Genomic DNA, 17,124 nt, shown 5'->3' with positions numbered 1-17,124 from the left:
TCACTTAAAAAAAAAAAAATTGAACAACGCTGTGTCATCTCGTTGTAGGAGTGTTTTGAGTCTTTGCTGAGTATCCTTCACTGGAGCTGGACCACCTTGGTTTTGGGTGTGGAGGAACTGCGAGGGCTGAAGGGTTTCCAGTACACCGCCACCCTGCTCGACCTTGAGAGACTGCGCTTTGTTGGCACATGCTGCCTTCGCCTGCTCAGGGTCTACATCTGTGAGATTTTTCCCATTGCAGGTAGGAACACAAAGCACTTTATCACTGACAGCATGATGACTGATAGATGGACGACGTCAAAGTCTTTCTTTGCAACAACAAAAGAGTCTTATTCAAACTGTTACTATACATTAAACAAATGATATATAGTATGTACATAGATTTATATTTATAAAACAATTAAAAAGTTAGAAGACAATCAGTGATTGTGATGTTTTTGTTTCTTAAAAAGTGCATTTTAGTTAAACTGTGTCTTCTGATTACATCTCTTCTTTTCCCGTGTTTGATTTCTAGCCAGCACCAAGGCTGTGGTGGAGGAGTCAAGCAAGCTGGCAGAGTGCGTAGGAAAGACACGCAGTCTGCTGAAGAAGATCCTGTCAGAAGGCATGGACAACTGCCTGACCAAGCTGGACAATGACCCACAAGGCTACTTGTCTCAGCCTCTTACTTTGCTGGAAGCTGTGCTGCAGGAGTGCCACAACACTTTCACCGCCTGCTTCCACTCCTTCTATCCAACCCCGGCTCTGCAGTGGGCCTGCCTGTGTGATCTGCTCAACTGCCTGGACCAAGTATGATGATTTCATACAGCTTGTTGACACATTAAAAAAAATCTTTTAGTTTTAGATGACATTTTACTGTACTTTCATTATTCAAACCCTTTTTCTACCTAACAATGTTCAGATAATTTCAGATGAAGGCTTAAAGAGGGGGGAAAAACTGACCCTCACCATTATTTTTGCTGTATTTCAGGATATCGCTGAGGCTAATTTCCGTACATCCAGCAGCCGTCTCCTGGCAGCCGTAATGTCAGCTCTGTGTAACACATCGGTCAAGCTGACCTCCATCCTGCCCATTGCTTATGATGGGGAGGTGCTGCTGCGTTCACTGGTCAAACAAGTAAGCACAGAGAATGACTCGGCCCTTGCTCACCGCTTCCCCCTGCTGGTGGCCCATATGGAGAAGCTCAGCCATGTGAGTTGGCACTGCGTTAATGTTTAGTTGTTTATCGATACAGTCAGTGGACATGTTGAGATAACTCCATTTGATCACTATCACATTCTCATCCAAATACCTAGATGGCCTATAAAAGAAATCAAAACAATCATATTAAGTTAGTAATATTGCTTCCACCTTTTAGACGGAGGAGAACCTAATGGGCATGACCAGTTTCCGGGAAGTACTAGAGAAGATGCTGGTGATTGTGGTGCTGCCTGTGAGGAAGAGTTTGAGGAGGGAGGTTGAACTGTTCTCACCACATTTGGTCTCCAACACCTGTGGCCTGCTGGCCTCCATCGTTTCTGAGCTCACCGCCTCTGCCCTGGGCTCTGAGGTAACTTAATGTGCTCTAGTAGCCATTGACCTATGCTCCCACAGTACGCCTGTATGTGGGGCTACTGTTTTGGCTTTAAGCTATGGTCCTTGTGTGCGCTTGCAAAGCCCCACTCGCATTACCAGAAATTTCATCTGTACATGCTTATTGTTCTGGGCTTTGACAAAGCAACCTTTTTGATCACATTGATTTGTAGTTTTCAAAGGGATTTGATTTGCATCCCAGTCACTACAGTTCAGCCAACGTTTGAAAAGAAATCTGTCACTCGTGCATTTTCTCATTCTTTTTCTTTTGTCCTGTCTTGTGCCATATTCTTCATATTCTCAAGGCTCTATTGTTGTTGAAGTAATTTCTCTCAGTGACACACTATGTCCTTACTGCAGCTTTAAAAAAAAAAACAGAGAGCTCAGAGCTTTTCTGTATTGTCTATACAGCATGCCGAGTCATTAGGTATGAGTGGCAGACATCTGTTGGCCTCCATCGTTCACACTCTACATTTAATTATCATCACACTCTTTTTATACTCATGTACTGCAGTCATGACTCTTTAGCTCCTGTTGCCATAGTAATGTTACTTGACAACTGCCCTCAACAACTACTTTTTTTTTTTTTTTTTTTTTTAACCCTCTCCCCCCAAGTCTGTTGTCACGGAAACTACTTTCTCTCCAGAGTACCTGGATAGGTCCCTCTGCAGCTGTGTCTGGTTCTCAGCAGTCACAGGCTGATATAAATAGTAGTTACTAATGCATACCAAGCATGAAATGGTTTTATTTCACTTTCATTTATTCTTTTCTGTGAATGCCTTTTGTATGTTTTAGCAACCTTTGAATTATTTACCTTTTCCATCCATCATTTACAGTGTTTGCTTGAACTCTGGACATTTGGAGGGTTTTGGTCATTTTACACTTTATTACGAGTATTGCTACCTAAAATTATGGATTGTGATTTTTTTTTTTTTTTTTTATATATTTAAAAAAAAAACCATTTAGTGTCTTTCTATTTATCTTCGTCGTCACGTGTGTTTGGCTATATTTCTTAGTATTTCATCCTTTATTAGGTTGATGGGCTGAACTCGCTCCACTCAGTGAAAGCCTCTCCGAACCGCTTCACTAAAACAAGCCAGGGCCGCAGTTGGAACACAGGCAATGGCTCGCCGGATGCCATCTGTCTGACAGTGGATAAGCCAGGCGTTGTGCTTGTGGGTGTCTGCGTATATGGAGGAGGGGGCATTCATGAGTATGAGCTAGAGGTGCTGGCTGATGATGTAAGTGACTGAAGGTTTTTTGCTTTTTTATTTGTTTTGTGGTGCTGCTGAACTAGTTTCCAGTCAGTTGAATTATTTATTCTTGTGAATCTCTTTGTTCCCTTGACCTTCAGGCACAGACAGAGCACCCAGGGGACTCTGCGCATTCTCACAGGTGGACATCTCTGGAGCTGGTGAAGGGCACATACAGCACTGACGATTCCCCTAGTGATATTGCTGAAATTCGCTTGGATAAGGCTGTGCCACTTAAGGTACATAAGCAGTATACGACCTGGTACATAAATGTGTTTGGCCCTAATAACAAATTTCCTCTTTGTGACTGCTCTGTAGGGGGTGAATTTTTTTTAATATATATTGATCTGTTTAACTTATGGTTAGCTTTAAGATAATGTAATGTCTCCGAGGCTAAGTCATTAAACTAGACCTCTCAGCTGTGCTTCTGTCGTTAGTGCCTTCATGAGTGTTTTTAAGGCAGATATCTGACAGATAATATGGCTTGTGGTGCAGCTAATTGTATTTGAAACATTAGCGTGATACGCCCATATACTCTAAAGAAGGCCTTTAGCTTGCCAAGCTAGCTGATGAATTGGCACTATATGCTCAAAAAAAGAGAGATAAAGAGGTGTCAACATGCAAAATGCCAAACTCAAGAATTTAAAATGACAGTACAGATTTTTATATACAGTCTATAGTTAAAAGGCAAATATTTATTTAATAAATTTACCGTGTTGCAGGAGGGGGTGAAGTATGCAGTGCGATTACGGAACTACGGTAGCCGGACGGCTAATGGGGACGGAGGGATGACCACAGTGCAGTGCTCCGATGGTGTGTCCTTCACCTTCAGCACCTGCAGCTTGAGTAGCAATGGGACCAACCAGACCAGAGGACAGATCCCACAGATTCTCTATTACAGGTATGCATAAAGCTAGCATCTTGTAATTGCTTGTATCAAAAGTTGTTTTTTTTTTTTTTCTGACTTAAGTGTCTCATTGTTGAAGGAGTGAGTATGATGGGGACCTCCAGTCTCAGCTGCTGAGCAAAGCCAATGAGGAAGACAAAAACTGTAGCAGAGCTCTGTCTGTGGTCAGTGCTGTGGTTAGAGCTGCAAAGGATCTCCTTCACAGGGCATTTGCTGTTGATGGTAAGCATAGCAAATTTTACACAGCTATTACAAAAACATTGGTTGCTTGTATTTCGGCCTTTCTTCATTTTGTCCTTTCTTGTCTCCAGTGGATGATATTCCTGAGCTTTTAAGCTCTTCTAGCCTGTTCTCTATGCTCCTGCCCCTCATCCTGGCCTACATAGGCCCCGTGGCTGCATCTGTACCAAAGGTATTAGTTCACACTCAGATGGTTTACCTGTCTTCTTAAAATACCACATTTCTCTCTGGTGTAGCACTGCGGCTAACTGCTTGTTCTTTCACATCCAGGCTGCTGTTGAGGTGTTTGGTTTGGTTCAAGAGCTGCTACCCGCTGTCTCTGCCCTGAACCAAAAATACGCCCCACCCACCTTTAACCCAAACCAATCCACAGACAGCACTACTGGCAACCAGCCTGAACAGGGCCTCTCCGCTTGTACCACCTCTAACCATTATGCAGTAATTGAGAGTGACCACCCTTACAAACAAGCTGGGGTCACTCAGTACAGGGTAAGGCATCTCTTGCCATGCTTACTGGTTTTAAAATGTGTTAAGAGAAAATTCTAGAATTTTAAGTTGCAACTGATTTCCCTTGTGTTTCACCATGCTTCAGGTATCATTCCCGGACTGCGTCCGCTGGACCACGATTGAGTTTGATCCACAGTGTGGCACTGCACAACCAGAGGATGTCCTGCGTCTGCTAATCCCAAGCCGAACACTCCACTTGTCTAACCTAAGTGCCAAACCCTTGATCCACGACACCATCAACACCTGGACTGAGCTCAAAAAGTTCTCAGGTTCAACAGGCTGGCCAACCACTGTCCTCGTGCTGCCAGGTGAAAACAAACAAGCTGACCAACCCCAACAAAACAGCAGGATAGCAAGTTAACATTTATTGGACAATAAGCTACAACAGTGTTATTGAATCCCAATAAACTCCAATGTTTCTAAACCAAGAGGCTTAGAAAAGCCAATATACACTAGTGGAGTCAATGGGAAACTCTGAACTAAACTAATGACCACCGCATTTTGGTTAACCTTAGGGTGTACAGAAATGTACAATAGGCACAGATGTTTATATAACATATAAATAGTGTTATTATTTATATTACAATTATTAGTACCTTTTGGTAGACACAACCTTTGACAGCTTTTGTTTTCTAATCTTATTTCATTTTAACGTATTTAAAGCAAGTTTGGCTGATGAATGATGTAAAAAAATTTAAACTGGTCAGATTGTATATGACCAATATTTTTTTTTCATTTAACAAAACTAAAGCAATCAGTTATGAACATTATTGAATTAGTAACAAAAGTTATGCATCTGTCCTTTATGACTGGCATAATATTTCATCGCCAGTGACCTTTGTTCAAAGCTCATGTGGTGTATCAGCCTCTGCGCTACAGTGGTATTATTCTTTGCAGGATTATTATATTTCTGCCATAAGTCTTTAGTGGTTAATGAACTTCCTCAAGGCAGCGGAGTGAAATGTTGCCCTGGATCGTGCGTTACTTTCGACAGAAGGGAACTCCAGGCTGGAAGACACCTAAAAAAAACTTGTATACCACGGCGTCCACAGAGGCAGAGACAATGCATATTCTGTAGGAGGACCAGTATTCTTTGTTTACTGTGAGAGAGCTAGCAGCATTTTAATGAAATCTGTTGTATACTTAAGTATGAGCTCTGATTGAGTAGTGACAACATTCTTAATCCAACAGATGTTCATGAAGCCAGCTGCAGCTCATTGATGATAATTGTTGGCATCCTTTGTGTACTTTATTCTACTTAATGATGCTTCACTGAGCCACCTGCCGCAGCAGGCAGCCATTAGTTTACAAATTATTGTTTTTACAGAGCTCTGCCTAACTGTCTCGTGTTAGATGCATTACTGTGTATTTCTGCTCTATCTGGTTCCAGGAAATGAAGTGCTCTTTTCACTTGAAACAGCCTCAGATTATGTGAAAGATGAGAAAGCCTGCTTCTACGGCTTTAAGTGTGTGGCTGTGGGATATGAATTCAACCCCGGTCCTGATGAGGTACAGATGCTCTTCAGTGAATTGTGCCACCCACCCTGAGCCTGTAGTTTTACAGCACTTTGTATGTCCTCTGTAAAAAAGTAATAAATACCTTTCTGACAGATGTTTTGTAAATTTCAGGGTATTATCCAACTGGAGAAGGAGTTGGCCTACCTGGGTAGTGTGTGTGCTGCGGCTCTAATGAAGAAAGACTTGGCCCTTCCTATAGGTACAGAAAAAAGTAAAATCGGTGCATTTGAGGCAGCCTTTTGCATAACTCGTATAATCATGATTTAATTTTTTGTAGGCAATGAGTTGGAGGAAGATCTTGAGATTCTTGAGGAAGCCTCTCTTCAGGTATATTGTCTTTTAAGTTAAACCTTCCCTGATAATTTATTTAAGTTAAAAAAAAAGAAAAAGAAAAAAGAAGAAGCTATCTCTACTAAGCACTTAACTTTCGAAACTTTGTTGCCACTCAGGTGTGTAAGGCCCACTCAGGGATCCTTGGGAAGGGTCTGGCCTTGTCTCACTCTCCCACCATCCTGGAGGCCCTTGAGGGGAATCTACCCTTGCACATCCAAACCAATGAGCACTCCTTCCTTGAGGACTTCATCACCTGTGTGCAGAATTCAAGTGGGGGACGTCTGGCTAGGTATGCTTCCATCCTTGGATGAGAAAGCAAAATTCAAATTGAATGAAAATTACCTCAGAAGAAAATTATTCATATTGAATTTCAATTCTTTGAGATAAATAATACTTGGGCTGTTACTACATATTCGTTCCCTCTTTGTTTGACCAATGCAGATGGCTACAGCCAGACTCTTACGCAGATCCTCAGAAGACATCCCTGATTCTGAACAAAGATGATATACGCTGTGGGTGGCCAACCACTGTGGTGGTTCAGACCAAAGACCAGTATGGGGATGTGGTGCATGTTCCTAACATGAAGGTCAGGAAAACTCTCTTAAAAGAAAAAAAGAAACAATTATGTAATTGTGTCTCAAGTGCCAAACCTACAAAAGTAGTTTACTGAATTTGTCGGTCACCGTGTTTGTTTTGTTTGTAGGTGGAGGTGAAGGCCGTACCTGTTTCACAGAAAAAGTCAGTGCAACCAGAAAATGTGAAGAAGTTGCAGCGACTACCTGGAAGCTGTTCCCCTTCTTCCTCTGGACCCGACCTAACCTTTGGAGGTTTGCCAGTGCCCAAGTTGGAAGCCACCTATGAGCCCATGATTGTGAAAGAGGCTCGGTACATTGCTATTACCATGATGAAGGTCAGCATCGTGTAACTGGGGCGCCACTCGCTACCTCACCTGTGTATATTAGCCTGTTGCAGATTCTGTACCTCAGGTTGGAGCTGGGTGGTTAGATTCTGAAATACAACATTTAACATTTGGTAACATTAAATAATAATTATTTTAAAAACAGAGCTTTGTTAGAAATGGCTAAAGAAGATAATAACAATATACTGGGAAATTTAAAAAAAAAATCTGAATACACCTGCCAGTGAGTACAGATGTAAGCTGAAAAAAAAATGTTCCACATAAATGTGTATAAATGGATGCGTATGGCCTGTAGCTTGAAGACTGTAAAAGCTCCATGTTATTCTAATCCATTTACTGTGTATGATAATGAGAGAAGGGTGTTACAGGGCTTAGAAATTCTTCCACCAAGTGGTTCAGATTAGAGTAGCATTGACAGACTTTTACTGAAGGACGGCTTCTGTGTATCTGAAGAGGATAAAAAAAAGTCAAAAATGAATGGCTTACCTTGGGAGTGACAGCCTTTTAGTTTGTTATATAAAACATTCAAAAAGCCGGTTGTGCATTTTTGTTGCATGGTAGTAATGGAAAAAAGTGCTCCTTTGCCATCAATCAGAGGCTAGTCACAAGGCTGGTGTTCATGCTCTCCAGCTTATGATGTACTTAAATGGAAAGCCTGTATCAGTAGCCCAACTATGTCACTTTGAAGAAAGCTAAAGTCAAGCTCACGGACAACTACAGAAGCTGAATTAAAATTACAGTGTGCTACTTTTTCTTTCAGTTGTTGTAGCGTAATCCATTAATGAATATCTGATTGGTGCCGGTCTTTCAATTAACCAAACAGCAGTTACACTAAGTGTAAAGAGGGGTAAAAGGCAAATTGTTGAACCCATCATGAGTTTGTATCATAGATGGGGAATGTGACTTGACTTAAAAAAAAAAAAAAGTGGGGGGGAAACTAGTGTATTTGCTGTTGCTCTTACGTTACATCTGTGTCTGTTTTAGGCATATGAAAACTACTCCTTTGAAGAGCTGCGCTTTGCTTCCCCCACCCCAAAGAGGTAAGACGGTGCAGAAAAAAGAACAGACTTTCCTAGGAGACGCAGTCTACTTATTGTTCATTGCCCACACAGACCCAGCGAGAATATGCTCATCCGTGCCAACACTGATGGCACCTACAGTGCCAATTGGACTCCAGGAGCAGTCGGCCTCTATACGATCCACGTCACCATCGATGGCATTGAAATAGGTAATTCAGTCTAAACGCGCGTTCAAAAAGCTGGTGCGTTCTCTTAAGTCTTTCCCCATAGAAGCATGAAATTTATGTGGAGGCAATAAATTTCTTGTGAATTTACAAAGTCGAGTTGTAAATCCTTTTTAAATGATTTAGATGCTGGTTTGGAGGTAGAAGTCAAAGACCCTCCCAAAGGCATGATACCACCTGGGACTCAGATGGTCAAGCCAAAAGCTGAGCCTCAGCCTAGCAAGGTGAGTTTTTCTTTCAGTTGACCAACTAGGACATGAACATGAACAAACATGCTGAACATTACCATGCAGTCATCCAGCAAATGCAACTCAACAGAGATGGCAACAGGATTTCCTGCCAGCACCAAATTCTAACGGATTGAACCAGCTGCTTTATGCAGTATGTTGACATCAGTTTCATCAGAAACACAGAGATCCTTTTTGACCTTTTGAAAAGTTTTTTTTTTTTTGTTTTGTTAGCATTTCAGTTCATACTGAGAATTGTATATCACCTCTGTGTAGCTTTTGGCTGTTTGCGCCTCCTCTTTGGTTTGCTCTGCTGACTAACGATTTGCTGGTTCATAGGAAGCAATGAACCTCAGTCCAGTCAAAGATATTTTGGTCACAAAGTAAACGAGCAAATAAATCCAACTCTTTTATAATGCCACGGTAGATTTCGGTGTGATGTCCTTTCTTTTGTGATGCCTCTAACTAGATGAAGACAAACATTAAGTCTGAGCACTGTGAGTCTGGTTGTTAGGTTCTATCGTGCATGTATACAGACTGTGTACGTTGACGAGTACTTGTATGGTGTAGGAACTGGAAATTGCTTCAGATGCAGAAATTGCATCTACCTGATGTTATGCACGTTGGGGTCATCATCATTTTGTGGCCTTTTGAGTTTTGAAATCCATAATGGGGGAAACAAGCAACAATGTGTGCCTTTTTCAATCACTTGTGTATACTCCTTTTGGACATGTTTTAAAAGTTTTGTTTTGATTTTTTTCTTCATGCATCAGTGTAGATAACACACAACAAACTTCATAACAGGTGCTAATGAAATGAAGCTCCTTAAGATTGGTCATCTTTTGCTGTGTGTATGCTTGTACTTGGAAGCGGGCTTTGTCTGGATTAAAGCATGCGATCTATCACTGTCAACTGCTTTCTCCTTTTTCTTTTCCTACTGCTCTTATTGACTTTATTTTTCTCCTTTCTGTTCTTTACCCCTGCCGCTCACGGTCTCCATCTCCCCTCTGCTCTCTCAGGTCCGCAAATTTGTATCCAAGGACAGCGCAGGCCTGCGTGTGCGTAGTCACCCCTCCCTGCAGAGTGAACAGATAGGCATAGTGCATGTCAATGGCACCATCACTTTCATTGACGAGGTAATTGACTTTAGACCAGGCAGAAGACCTAGTATTCTATGTGGAACACCAGGGTCCACTTTTGTCCTGTTTCTGTGTTTCTTCTTGTTTGAATCAATAAGAGCCGACTCATAATTATTGTAAAATCTAGAGGGTTTTTTTCTAGATTAAAGTAATTTTGAGTCTTTTTACTCTTTTTACATGATTTCTGTAGTTTCTTTGTAATTACCTCTTTCAATAATGATTACTACTTCATAAATTTGTTGCTCTTTATGTTGCTTATTGCTCTTGCAAGGCACTCTGAGGCTCCATAAACAGCTTGAACACCATCCTCATGAATCCAAATGAGACGATGAATTCTTAAATTACTACGCACTTTATAACTGCAATGTAATGTGGCATGTATTGACTGTATTTGTCAGCCCTGCACAATATCTGCTCTCATCTTTTGTCGTTAGTACCGGAAACATTCATGTAATGTTTCACCTGCATCCTGCTTCACCATGAGCGTGGCGTTATCTAATTACTTTGGGCAGCCTCAGAGATGCCGTGCGTATGTATGAGGGCACTCCCCTCCTACTTCCCTAGTAACAGGATGGCATGCCTTTGCTCTACTCTGTTGCTTGTTTTCCCTTAGATCCACAATGATGATGGTGTGTGGCTCAGGCTCAATGATGAAACTGTAAAGAAGTATGTTCCCAACATGAATGGGTACACTGAAGCCTGGTGCCTCTCTTTTAACCAGCACCTGGGCAGGAGCCTACTGGTCCCAGCCGACGTAAGTAGAAGGCGGCCTGCTGAGTAGCCTGTCTCCGTTTACGATTAGAGGCTCCTGCACTGTTTATTTTGGGGAAGAGCTCATCAGTGTTGTTTAATGATAACGGCTTTTCAAGGACTTACCTGGGTTTGTCCTTGAAGCATGGTAAATCATCAGAGTATCTTATCAGAGTGTACCTGCTGGGGTGTTTCTTGTGCATGGAATATCTCGGTATGAAACTTTGACTAACACACTGTGCAAAGGAACAGCAGCTGGAGTGTGCATGCATTAACTCACGTTTGAAGGCAAAAGGTTTACTGTTACATGACCATCATGTGTTTAGCTGTGGACTCTTGGCTCACGTGGTGAGGCGGTATATGTTTAGTGCATTAAAGTAAACCCCAATGCAGGGCCGGTCAGACAAGGAAAAATGTAGTGAAAGAGCACTTGTGTGCTGTTTGCCTTTGCTTATTCTGCACTGTTGAGTCTTCATTTACTCATCGCTTCTCACTCACAGTTCATAAAGAGTTGCTCACTGCAGCATGTGATGGCAAGGAGTTCCCCCCCACACATTTTGCTCCATGCCGCAAAAACCACCCTAAAAGTGCCACTGACTCAAATGGGTCATTCAACTGGGTATAATTCAAGAAATTGATGCCGTTTTAAATGGGAATGTATCCAAAGATGGTGGTTTTCTGTCATGAAGCAGTCACTGGCCTGTGAAAGGTTTGAGTGGATAATTGTACCTCTGCATTGGGATGCAGTGCTAGGAGGCTTCCATGTCTGGTCTCTGTCTGAACAGCATGACACACTACATCATCCAAATGGGGAATTTTTTTGGAAGTTTCTTCTCTATATGTCTTTATTTTTACATTTTTTTTTAAGTCATTTGGTCATGGATTTGGACATAATTGCAATAAGGTGTTGGGAGTGAATTTTCAGTGCCCCTGCAACATTTTTTTTTTCTTTGTATGTTTTGTTTTGTTACTGCTTTTAATTCTGCACTCATTGGCTTATTTCAGTGCTCCACAACTAACTGGCCTGTCTGAATCTGTCTTCCTAACTTGACTTATCCTGGAAAATCCACAAGAGCCAAGAGCTTTTTTTTCTTCTTCCAAAAAAATACACTAGAACCTCCCCTTTCCCGTTTTTCTCTCCTTTCTTGAGTCGTCTACTGTTTCTTGACTGTTTTACAATTTGTTGCTCAGAATGTCTTTAATGCTAGCCAAGGAGTCAGGGATATCGGCTTTTTGTCATGGACCCCCTTAACTATATTCCCACCACAGGTGAGTTGTGTGAAGGAGGGAACATAGTTTGACTGCCCCATAGCCTATCGCCTGTTTCTTTTCTTGTATCCTCGAACACCTTGTGACTTTGTAGTTGTCCCACAGTGTGAATTTGAGGTATAAGAGGTCAAACTGTATTTGCATGGTTGTCTGTACCGTGATAATACATCATATCGGTGGCTACTGAAGACTCCGCAGTGATCACATTTAGGATTAATAGTAATTGTTTGTATTAAAGCTTGTATGTTGCATGGAGATGAAGATAATAATGTTCAGACTGTTGCATGAGGTCTTGTTTGAAAGGCTTGCCATATCTAGTCCTGTTTCTGTGTGTGCCATAGCATGCCCCCCTTTAACTGAAAATGAGAGCATTTTATTTAAGTTGTTGGTTGTTTTTAACTGGATTACTAAAATGCTAAAGTGAGTGTTTGTCAATTCTTTGTGGTTGAACAGTGTATTTTTAATATCAGGGGCAAATTGCTGTATGATTTTACTGTGACGACGGATACACTTACTTCCTTTCCAGTTTTGTGCCAAGCTCAGCTGGCTGGCTGCTGTGTGCAGCTTCATAGTTAGTGAACGGATAAGTGAGTTGCATCGGTTTTGTCACTGAACCGTTGGTTTAAAAAAAAAAAAAAAAAAAAAAAGCAAATATGCTATTTGAGACCTTAAAGATGGCACTTAATACACGTAAAGAGGGCTGAACTGCATGGTTTTTACAGCATTTCCCTGTGAGGCTGCTAAGTGCTTTTCACCTTCACATTTCTGGGCTTTGTAGTCTGAGCCCTGTGCTGGTCTTGAACATTTTTGCAGCCTATTTTATTGATGTGCGCTGACTCTAATCCATGCTCTTAACTCTTGCAGGAGGTCAGGGGCCAGTTGGAGGAGAACATAAAGGAGGTGAGCAGCTGCCCTTCCCACGAGGCCCCCATTCGGGTGCAGAACAGAGCAGGGCAGGGCGGCGGTCCGGGGCTTTATAAGGTAGTGAAGACCGGCCCCTCTGGTCACAACATCAGAAGCTGCCCAAACCTTAGGGGTATCCCCATTGGAATGTTAGTTCTTGGCAACAAGGTCAAGGCCATAGGCGAGGTACGCACTCACCCCAAATAATCAAATGTGTTTTCTGTGGCTGGAGCTCAATTATTCAGACTGCTTGGATCAAGCTATACTGATTTTTAGTAGATTTTGGCCTTCAAATGTAATCTCTCTTTCAAAGGGGAATACATGAGCTGCTTCTGGGTGTGTGTGTGTTCTCTATCTTTCTACCCATTGCTGTGGCAGCAACAATTTTCTGCTTGATTGACTAATTCCAGTTTGTCTATGAATCCACTGCAGTTTCAGGGTGTCACATTCAGCTGGCTTGAGGTCTCTCAGTGGAAGCCTAATCACAAAATGCTGGAGCCTTTCTGTGCCTTGACTGTACCTTTCCTGCTCTTGTAATGTTTTTTGTCAATATAAGAACCTAAGTTATTTCTTGCCTGGCGATGTGGAGCCTCTCCTCTTTTGGTTATGACCTGTCATTGGCTGCGGTGGTGGTGTGTCATGCTGTTCAGTAGTTTCCTGCGCCTCTACTAGTGTGTGTGGATCTGGGAGATGCTGCCTGCACATACTAATACTTTCATCTGTTTGTGTGTTTTCTGATTTGTTTTTTGAATTTCCAAAATGATAATATTTCAGGGAGTTGAGAAAACACAGCTTCATGCATTTACCTTTCAATAAACTAGCCCTTAGAGTAAGTTTTGTTTTTATTTATTTATTTATTTTTTTAATTTCAGCTCATCAGTTTTGTCTAGCTGTGTCTGCTAATACACCAAATTAATTTATTGTGATCTGCTGCTCTATATTCTGTATGTGTCAATCAGATGGGATGAATACTTGCATGTCAGTGATCTTGCGTAGAACCTTTTGTATGTGGTGGATACGGTGGATGTAGGGTGGGTGAATAAGAAAATTGACTGTAGCTGATTTTGAAAGTGGATTCACATGTGCTGTTTGTGCGTGTGTGTATGTATGAGCATGGATAAATAGTGTTGCTTATGTATCAGGTGGTCAACTCAGAGGGAACCTGGGTACAGCTGGATAAGAACAGTGTAGTGGAGTTCTGTGAGAGTGATGAAGGAGAGGCCTGGTCACTGGCCAGAGACCGTGGTGGAAACCAATACCTTCGCCACGATGATGGTAGGTGGCGTGGCTGATTAAACGGTTTCTAACCCAGATTTAAGCCCTCCTAATGCCAGATTATGATGAAACAATGTTATTAAATTGACTTTTTCAGAGCAAGCATTGCTTGAGCATGGGAACCAGACCCCGCCACCCAGCCCTTTCTCTGTGCAGGCCTTCAATAGAGCCTCAACTTCAAATGGAGCACAGGGCTTTGACTATGGCATCTCCAACAACAAAGGTAAGGTCAGCTTGGAGTAGAGTTAACTTTACAAAAATGCATCATGTGCAGATCACCTTTCCAAGATATAAATTCTCTTTGCTTCCTTTTCTTGTTTATCTTGTACTTTATTGTAACAAAGGCATCAGGACTTTTAGTTGCTCTTCTCACTAAAATCCTTTCAAATAAACCATTACTCACCAAACGCCACTCTTTGCGTATAAAAAATGAAACAATTTAATTCATTTTTGCTATGCAGATATGTTGCTTTATCAAATTTAATTTGTTTATAACGTCAAAAAAAGCCGAAATTTGCAGTCACAGTGTATACTAGTATCAGACCTTAGTTTCAGTGATGCAGTTGGAGTCGGTTGGTCTTTTCAAATCACGGGCGCCATCTTTCATCTCTTTTTGTTGTGCATGCTTTTTATTGTGTCTACCTTTTGTTATTTCATGCCTGATATTTCTGCATTGTCAGGCATAAATTTGCTTGCATGGGCCAGTCAGTGTGCCCCTGGTCATTTGGGCTACTAGGGGCTTTGTTTTCAATGTTTGTTTGCAATGTTTTCTACAATATATTGCCAAATACTGCAAACATCACCTAATTAAAGTCAGTGTTTCTGCTACCAAAGTAGCAGGGTTTTTGTTTTTTTTTTCAAATTGCTTTGCTCTTTCACAAAAAGGAGGTTGCCCCGTTAGGATTCTTAGTCATGCTAATCATGGAACTCTGGTTATGTTATGCACAATGATTGAAGTTGAAGGTTGTTTTACTTGTCTAGATGTCAGATGCAATAAATCTGCAACTCTAATGCTCCTGCATAATACCTTTGCTATGCAGATTGTAAACACATTGTCAAGCTTTCTTCTCTAAATGTCTGTTGGCAAGGAGTGCCTATGGATTACCGTTATACTTGGATGAAGTTAAGACTGGTTGTAATGTGGAGAAATGGATGTAGTTGCATCCTTTTAACAGGGGCTTGGGTAATCAATGGTAGTTTGTCGTGAATGTTTGTATTTACCTTGACCTGAAAAATCCTTCCCATTTACACAAGGTACATAGTCAACCAACCTGTAGAAGCGGTGTTAAATCTGTAATTCAATACAGATTATAAAAATAATAAAGTGGCGCTGAAAATATTTACTGAAACATAGAAAATGTGCGTGGAAATGCACGTCTAGAATAAATACTCAACTAATACAAGCATGTCCACCTCGATTTTACAACTCGTTCATGAGTTGAAAGCCCCCACTGAGCCATCTAATGGAAAGTCTGAATCACTAGCCACCTCTGGGTTTGAGTTTTCATGCTGTGAGGCGGCATTGTGAGTGGGCTCTGAGTGTGCAGGACAGAGAAACCTTAAAAAAAGAAATGGTGTGCTGATGGTTATCATCCCTCACTTTACAATGTATTTTATAGACATTTACAAAAAAACCTCTGGGAATATGTATCGACCAAGTTTTGCAGCTTGGTGCGCAGTGAAACCTTTCACTAAGGAGAAGCTATCCAGTGAGATTTTCCCAAGATGATGATCTTGGAACTTCTTGTGAGGACATGCAGGTTTTTTGTAAGACTGAGCCCTAAAATAAAAAGAACAATATACATTTTCCATAAACTGTTAGGAAAAGGGAGGAAGTGCTGCTGTGCTGTGGTGAAAAAAGTACAATTTGTTGTTGCTAATAGGAATAAACCATCTGTAGTTGCTGGAGTTATCTGGTAGAACATACCCTGTACTGGGCAGATTTTTAAAGTAACCAATTTGATTTTTTTCCCCCTTCAATAAAAAACTTGTTGGGAGTTGTTGTAGTTTCTTCCTTATATACTTCTTGGCTTGTCTTTTTTGATTTATTTTTTTTAAACCTAGGACCATACTAGAAATTTTTGTGCTCAGTTCATCCAGAATAGTATTAAGCCCACTTAGGCTTCATGCTAGTTTCCCAATTCCATCTATGAACACAACTGCTGGGACTCCGGATGCCCATAATAGCTCCTCCTCCTCCTGGCTGATGATTGAAATGATTGATAAGAAAAATAGGTGACTGACCTACATCCCCCATTTAGAATCCTTAAACCATAGTAAAAGCTTTAGTTTGTCCCCTTCCTCTGTCTCCATGTTTGCAGGTGACCGGTTGAGTGCCATACTGAATTCCATTCAGTCTGGGCCCTTCCTCTCAGCAGCTCCCTCCTCCTCCATATTTGAGCAAGCTGCCCAACCTCCCTCCTCTTCCTCCCTTGTCCACAGCCCATTTGTGTTTGGACAATCCCCCTCCCAACTGTCTCAGCCACAACCACAGCTTCTGAGTAAGTCTGTCCAGCTTTCTGACAGCGCTTGCTAGCACAGATTTTGATCCTTTTCCTCCCAACTTTTCGTTTCATGGAATTGTAATCTGTTTTTAATTTATCTGTACTTTTGGGGGAGAACAGGATGATATGTGACACATATCGGCACAGTTGTGTTGTACGGTGCAGAAATATCCTTAACAAGCCGACAAGTCTATTCCATGCTTAAATCTTGTTTCTTATAAAAAACAGGTGACATGACCTTTAAATAATCCATGAGTTGGTACTTTCACTTGTTTTCTAAGCAAGATTTCAAACATTAATAGACTCTATATCCAAGTCAACGGGATATTTTTGCCATGCGCTCAAGTAATTGGCCAAGTTGCTTAATTTTCTGCTTGCTGTGCTTGCTCTCTTGTTTAGCGTGCCTTTTACCCTGTTCTTCATCTGCTTCATTGCTGCTTTGAAATGAAAACTGCATCTTCCATCCTTTAGTAACAGCTTGTTTCACTTTCACCTCAAACAGCCCAGGCTGTGACAGAAAATGCAAACAGAAGTCTGAACACTTGTTTGTTTATAGCAATTATT

The 17,124-nt window shown here is 41.4% G+C and overlaps 1 protein-coding gene across 16 annotated transcripts in view; it reads left to right on the top strand.

Moving 5' to 3' along the window:
• Window positions 1–17,124, top strand: part of mycbp2 (MYC binding protein 2) — a 63,080-nt gene that overhangs the window by 29,281 nt on the left and 16,675 nt on the right. For 7 of the 16 annotated variants that reach the window (XM_026145393.1, XM_026145394.1, XM_026145399.1 and 4 more), the window contains 27 exons: window positions 49–241; window positions 515–789; window positions 971–1,192; window positions 1,359–1,550; window positions 2,608–2,814; window positions 2,928–3,065; window positions 3,549–3,727; window positions 3,813–3,955; window positions 4,045–4,145; window positions 4,244–4,462; window positions 4,566–4,788; window positions 5,871–5,989; window positions 6,110–6,197; window positions 6,276–6,325; window positions 6,448–6,620; window positions 6,773–6,917; window positions 7,035–7,241; window positions 8,235–8,290; window positions 8,363–8,478; window positions 8,620–8,717; window positions 9,740–9,856; window positions 10,473–10,613; window positions 11,801–11,878; window positions 12,743–12,967; window positions 13,924–14,056; window positions 14,154–14,279; window positions 16,378–16,557. In XM_026145393.1, coding sequence (XP_026001178.1) covers window positions 49–241; window positions 515–789; window positions 971–1,192; window positions 1,359–1,550; window positions 2,608–2,814; window positions 2,928–3,065; window positions 3,549–3,727; window positions 3,813–3,955; window positions 4,045–4,145; window positions 4,244–4,462; window positions 4,566–4,788; window positions 5,871–5,989; window positions 6,110–6,197; window positions 6,276–6,325; window positions 6,448–6,620; window positions 6,773–6,917; window positions 7,035–7,241; window positions 8,235–8,290; window positions 8,363–8,478; window positions 8,620–8,717; window positions 9,740–9,856; window positions 10,473–10,613; window positions 11,801–11,878; window positions 12,743–12,967; window positions 13,924–14,056; window positions 14,154–14,279; window positions 16,378–16,557 — 4,144 coding nt within the window. The remainder of the gene's footprint in view (window positions 1–48; window positions 242–514; window positions 790–970; window positions 1,193–1,358; window positions 1,551–2,607; window positions 2,815–2,927; window positions 3,066–3,548; window positions 3,728–3,812; window positions 3,956–4,044; window positions 4,146–4,243; window positions 4,463–4,565; window positions 4,789–5,870; window positions 5,990–6,109; window positions 6,198–6,275; window positions 6,326–6,447; window positions 6,621–6,772; window positions 6,918–7,034; window positions 7,242–8,234; window positions 8,291–8,362; window positions 8,479–8,619; window positions 8,718–9,739; window positions 9,857–10,472; window positions 10,614–11,800; window positions 11,879–12,742; window positions 12,968–13,923; window positions 14,057–14,153; window positions 14,280–16,377; window positions 16,558–17,124) is intronic. The other 9 variants (XM_026145403.1, XM_026145408.1, XM_026145402.1 and 6 more) reach the window with 8 other exon arrangements.

Source organism: Astatotilapia calliptera, chromosome 16, assembly GCF_900246225.1.
Source record: "Astatotilapia calliptera chromosome 16, fAstCal1.2, whole genome shotgun sequence".
Lineage (NCBI taxonomy): Eukaryota > Metazoa > Chordata > Actinopteri > Cichliformes > Cichlidae > Astatotilapia > Astatotilapia calliptera.
The sequence above is the reverse complement of the archived record's forward strand: the minus strand, read 5'-3'. Positions and strand labels throughout refer to the sequence as shown.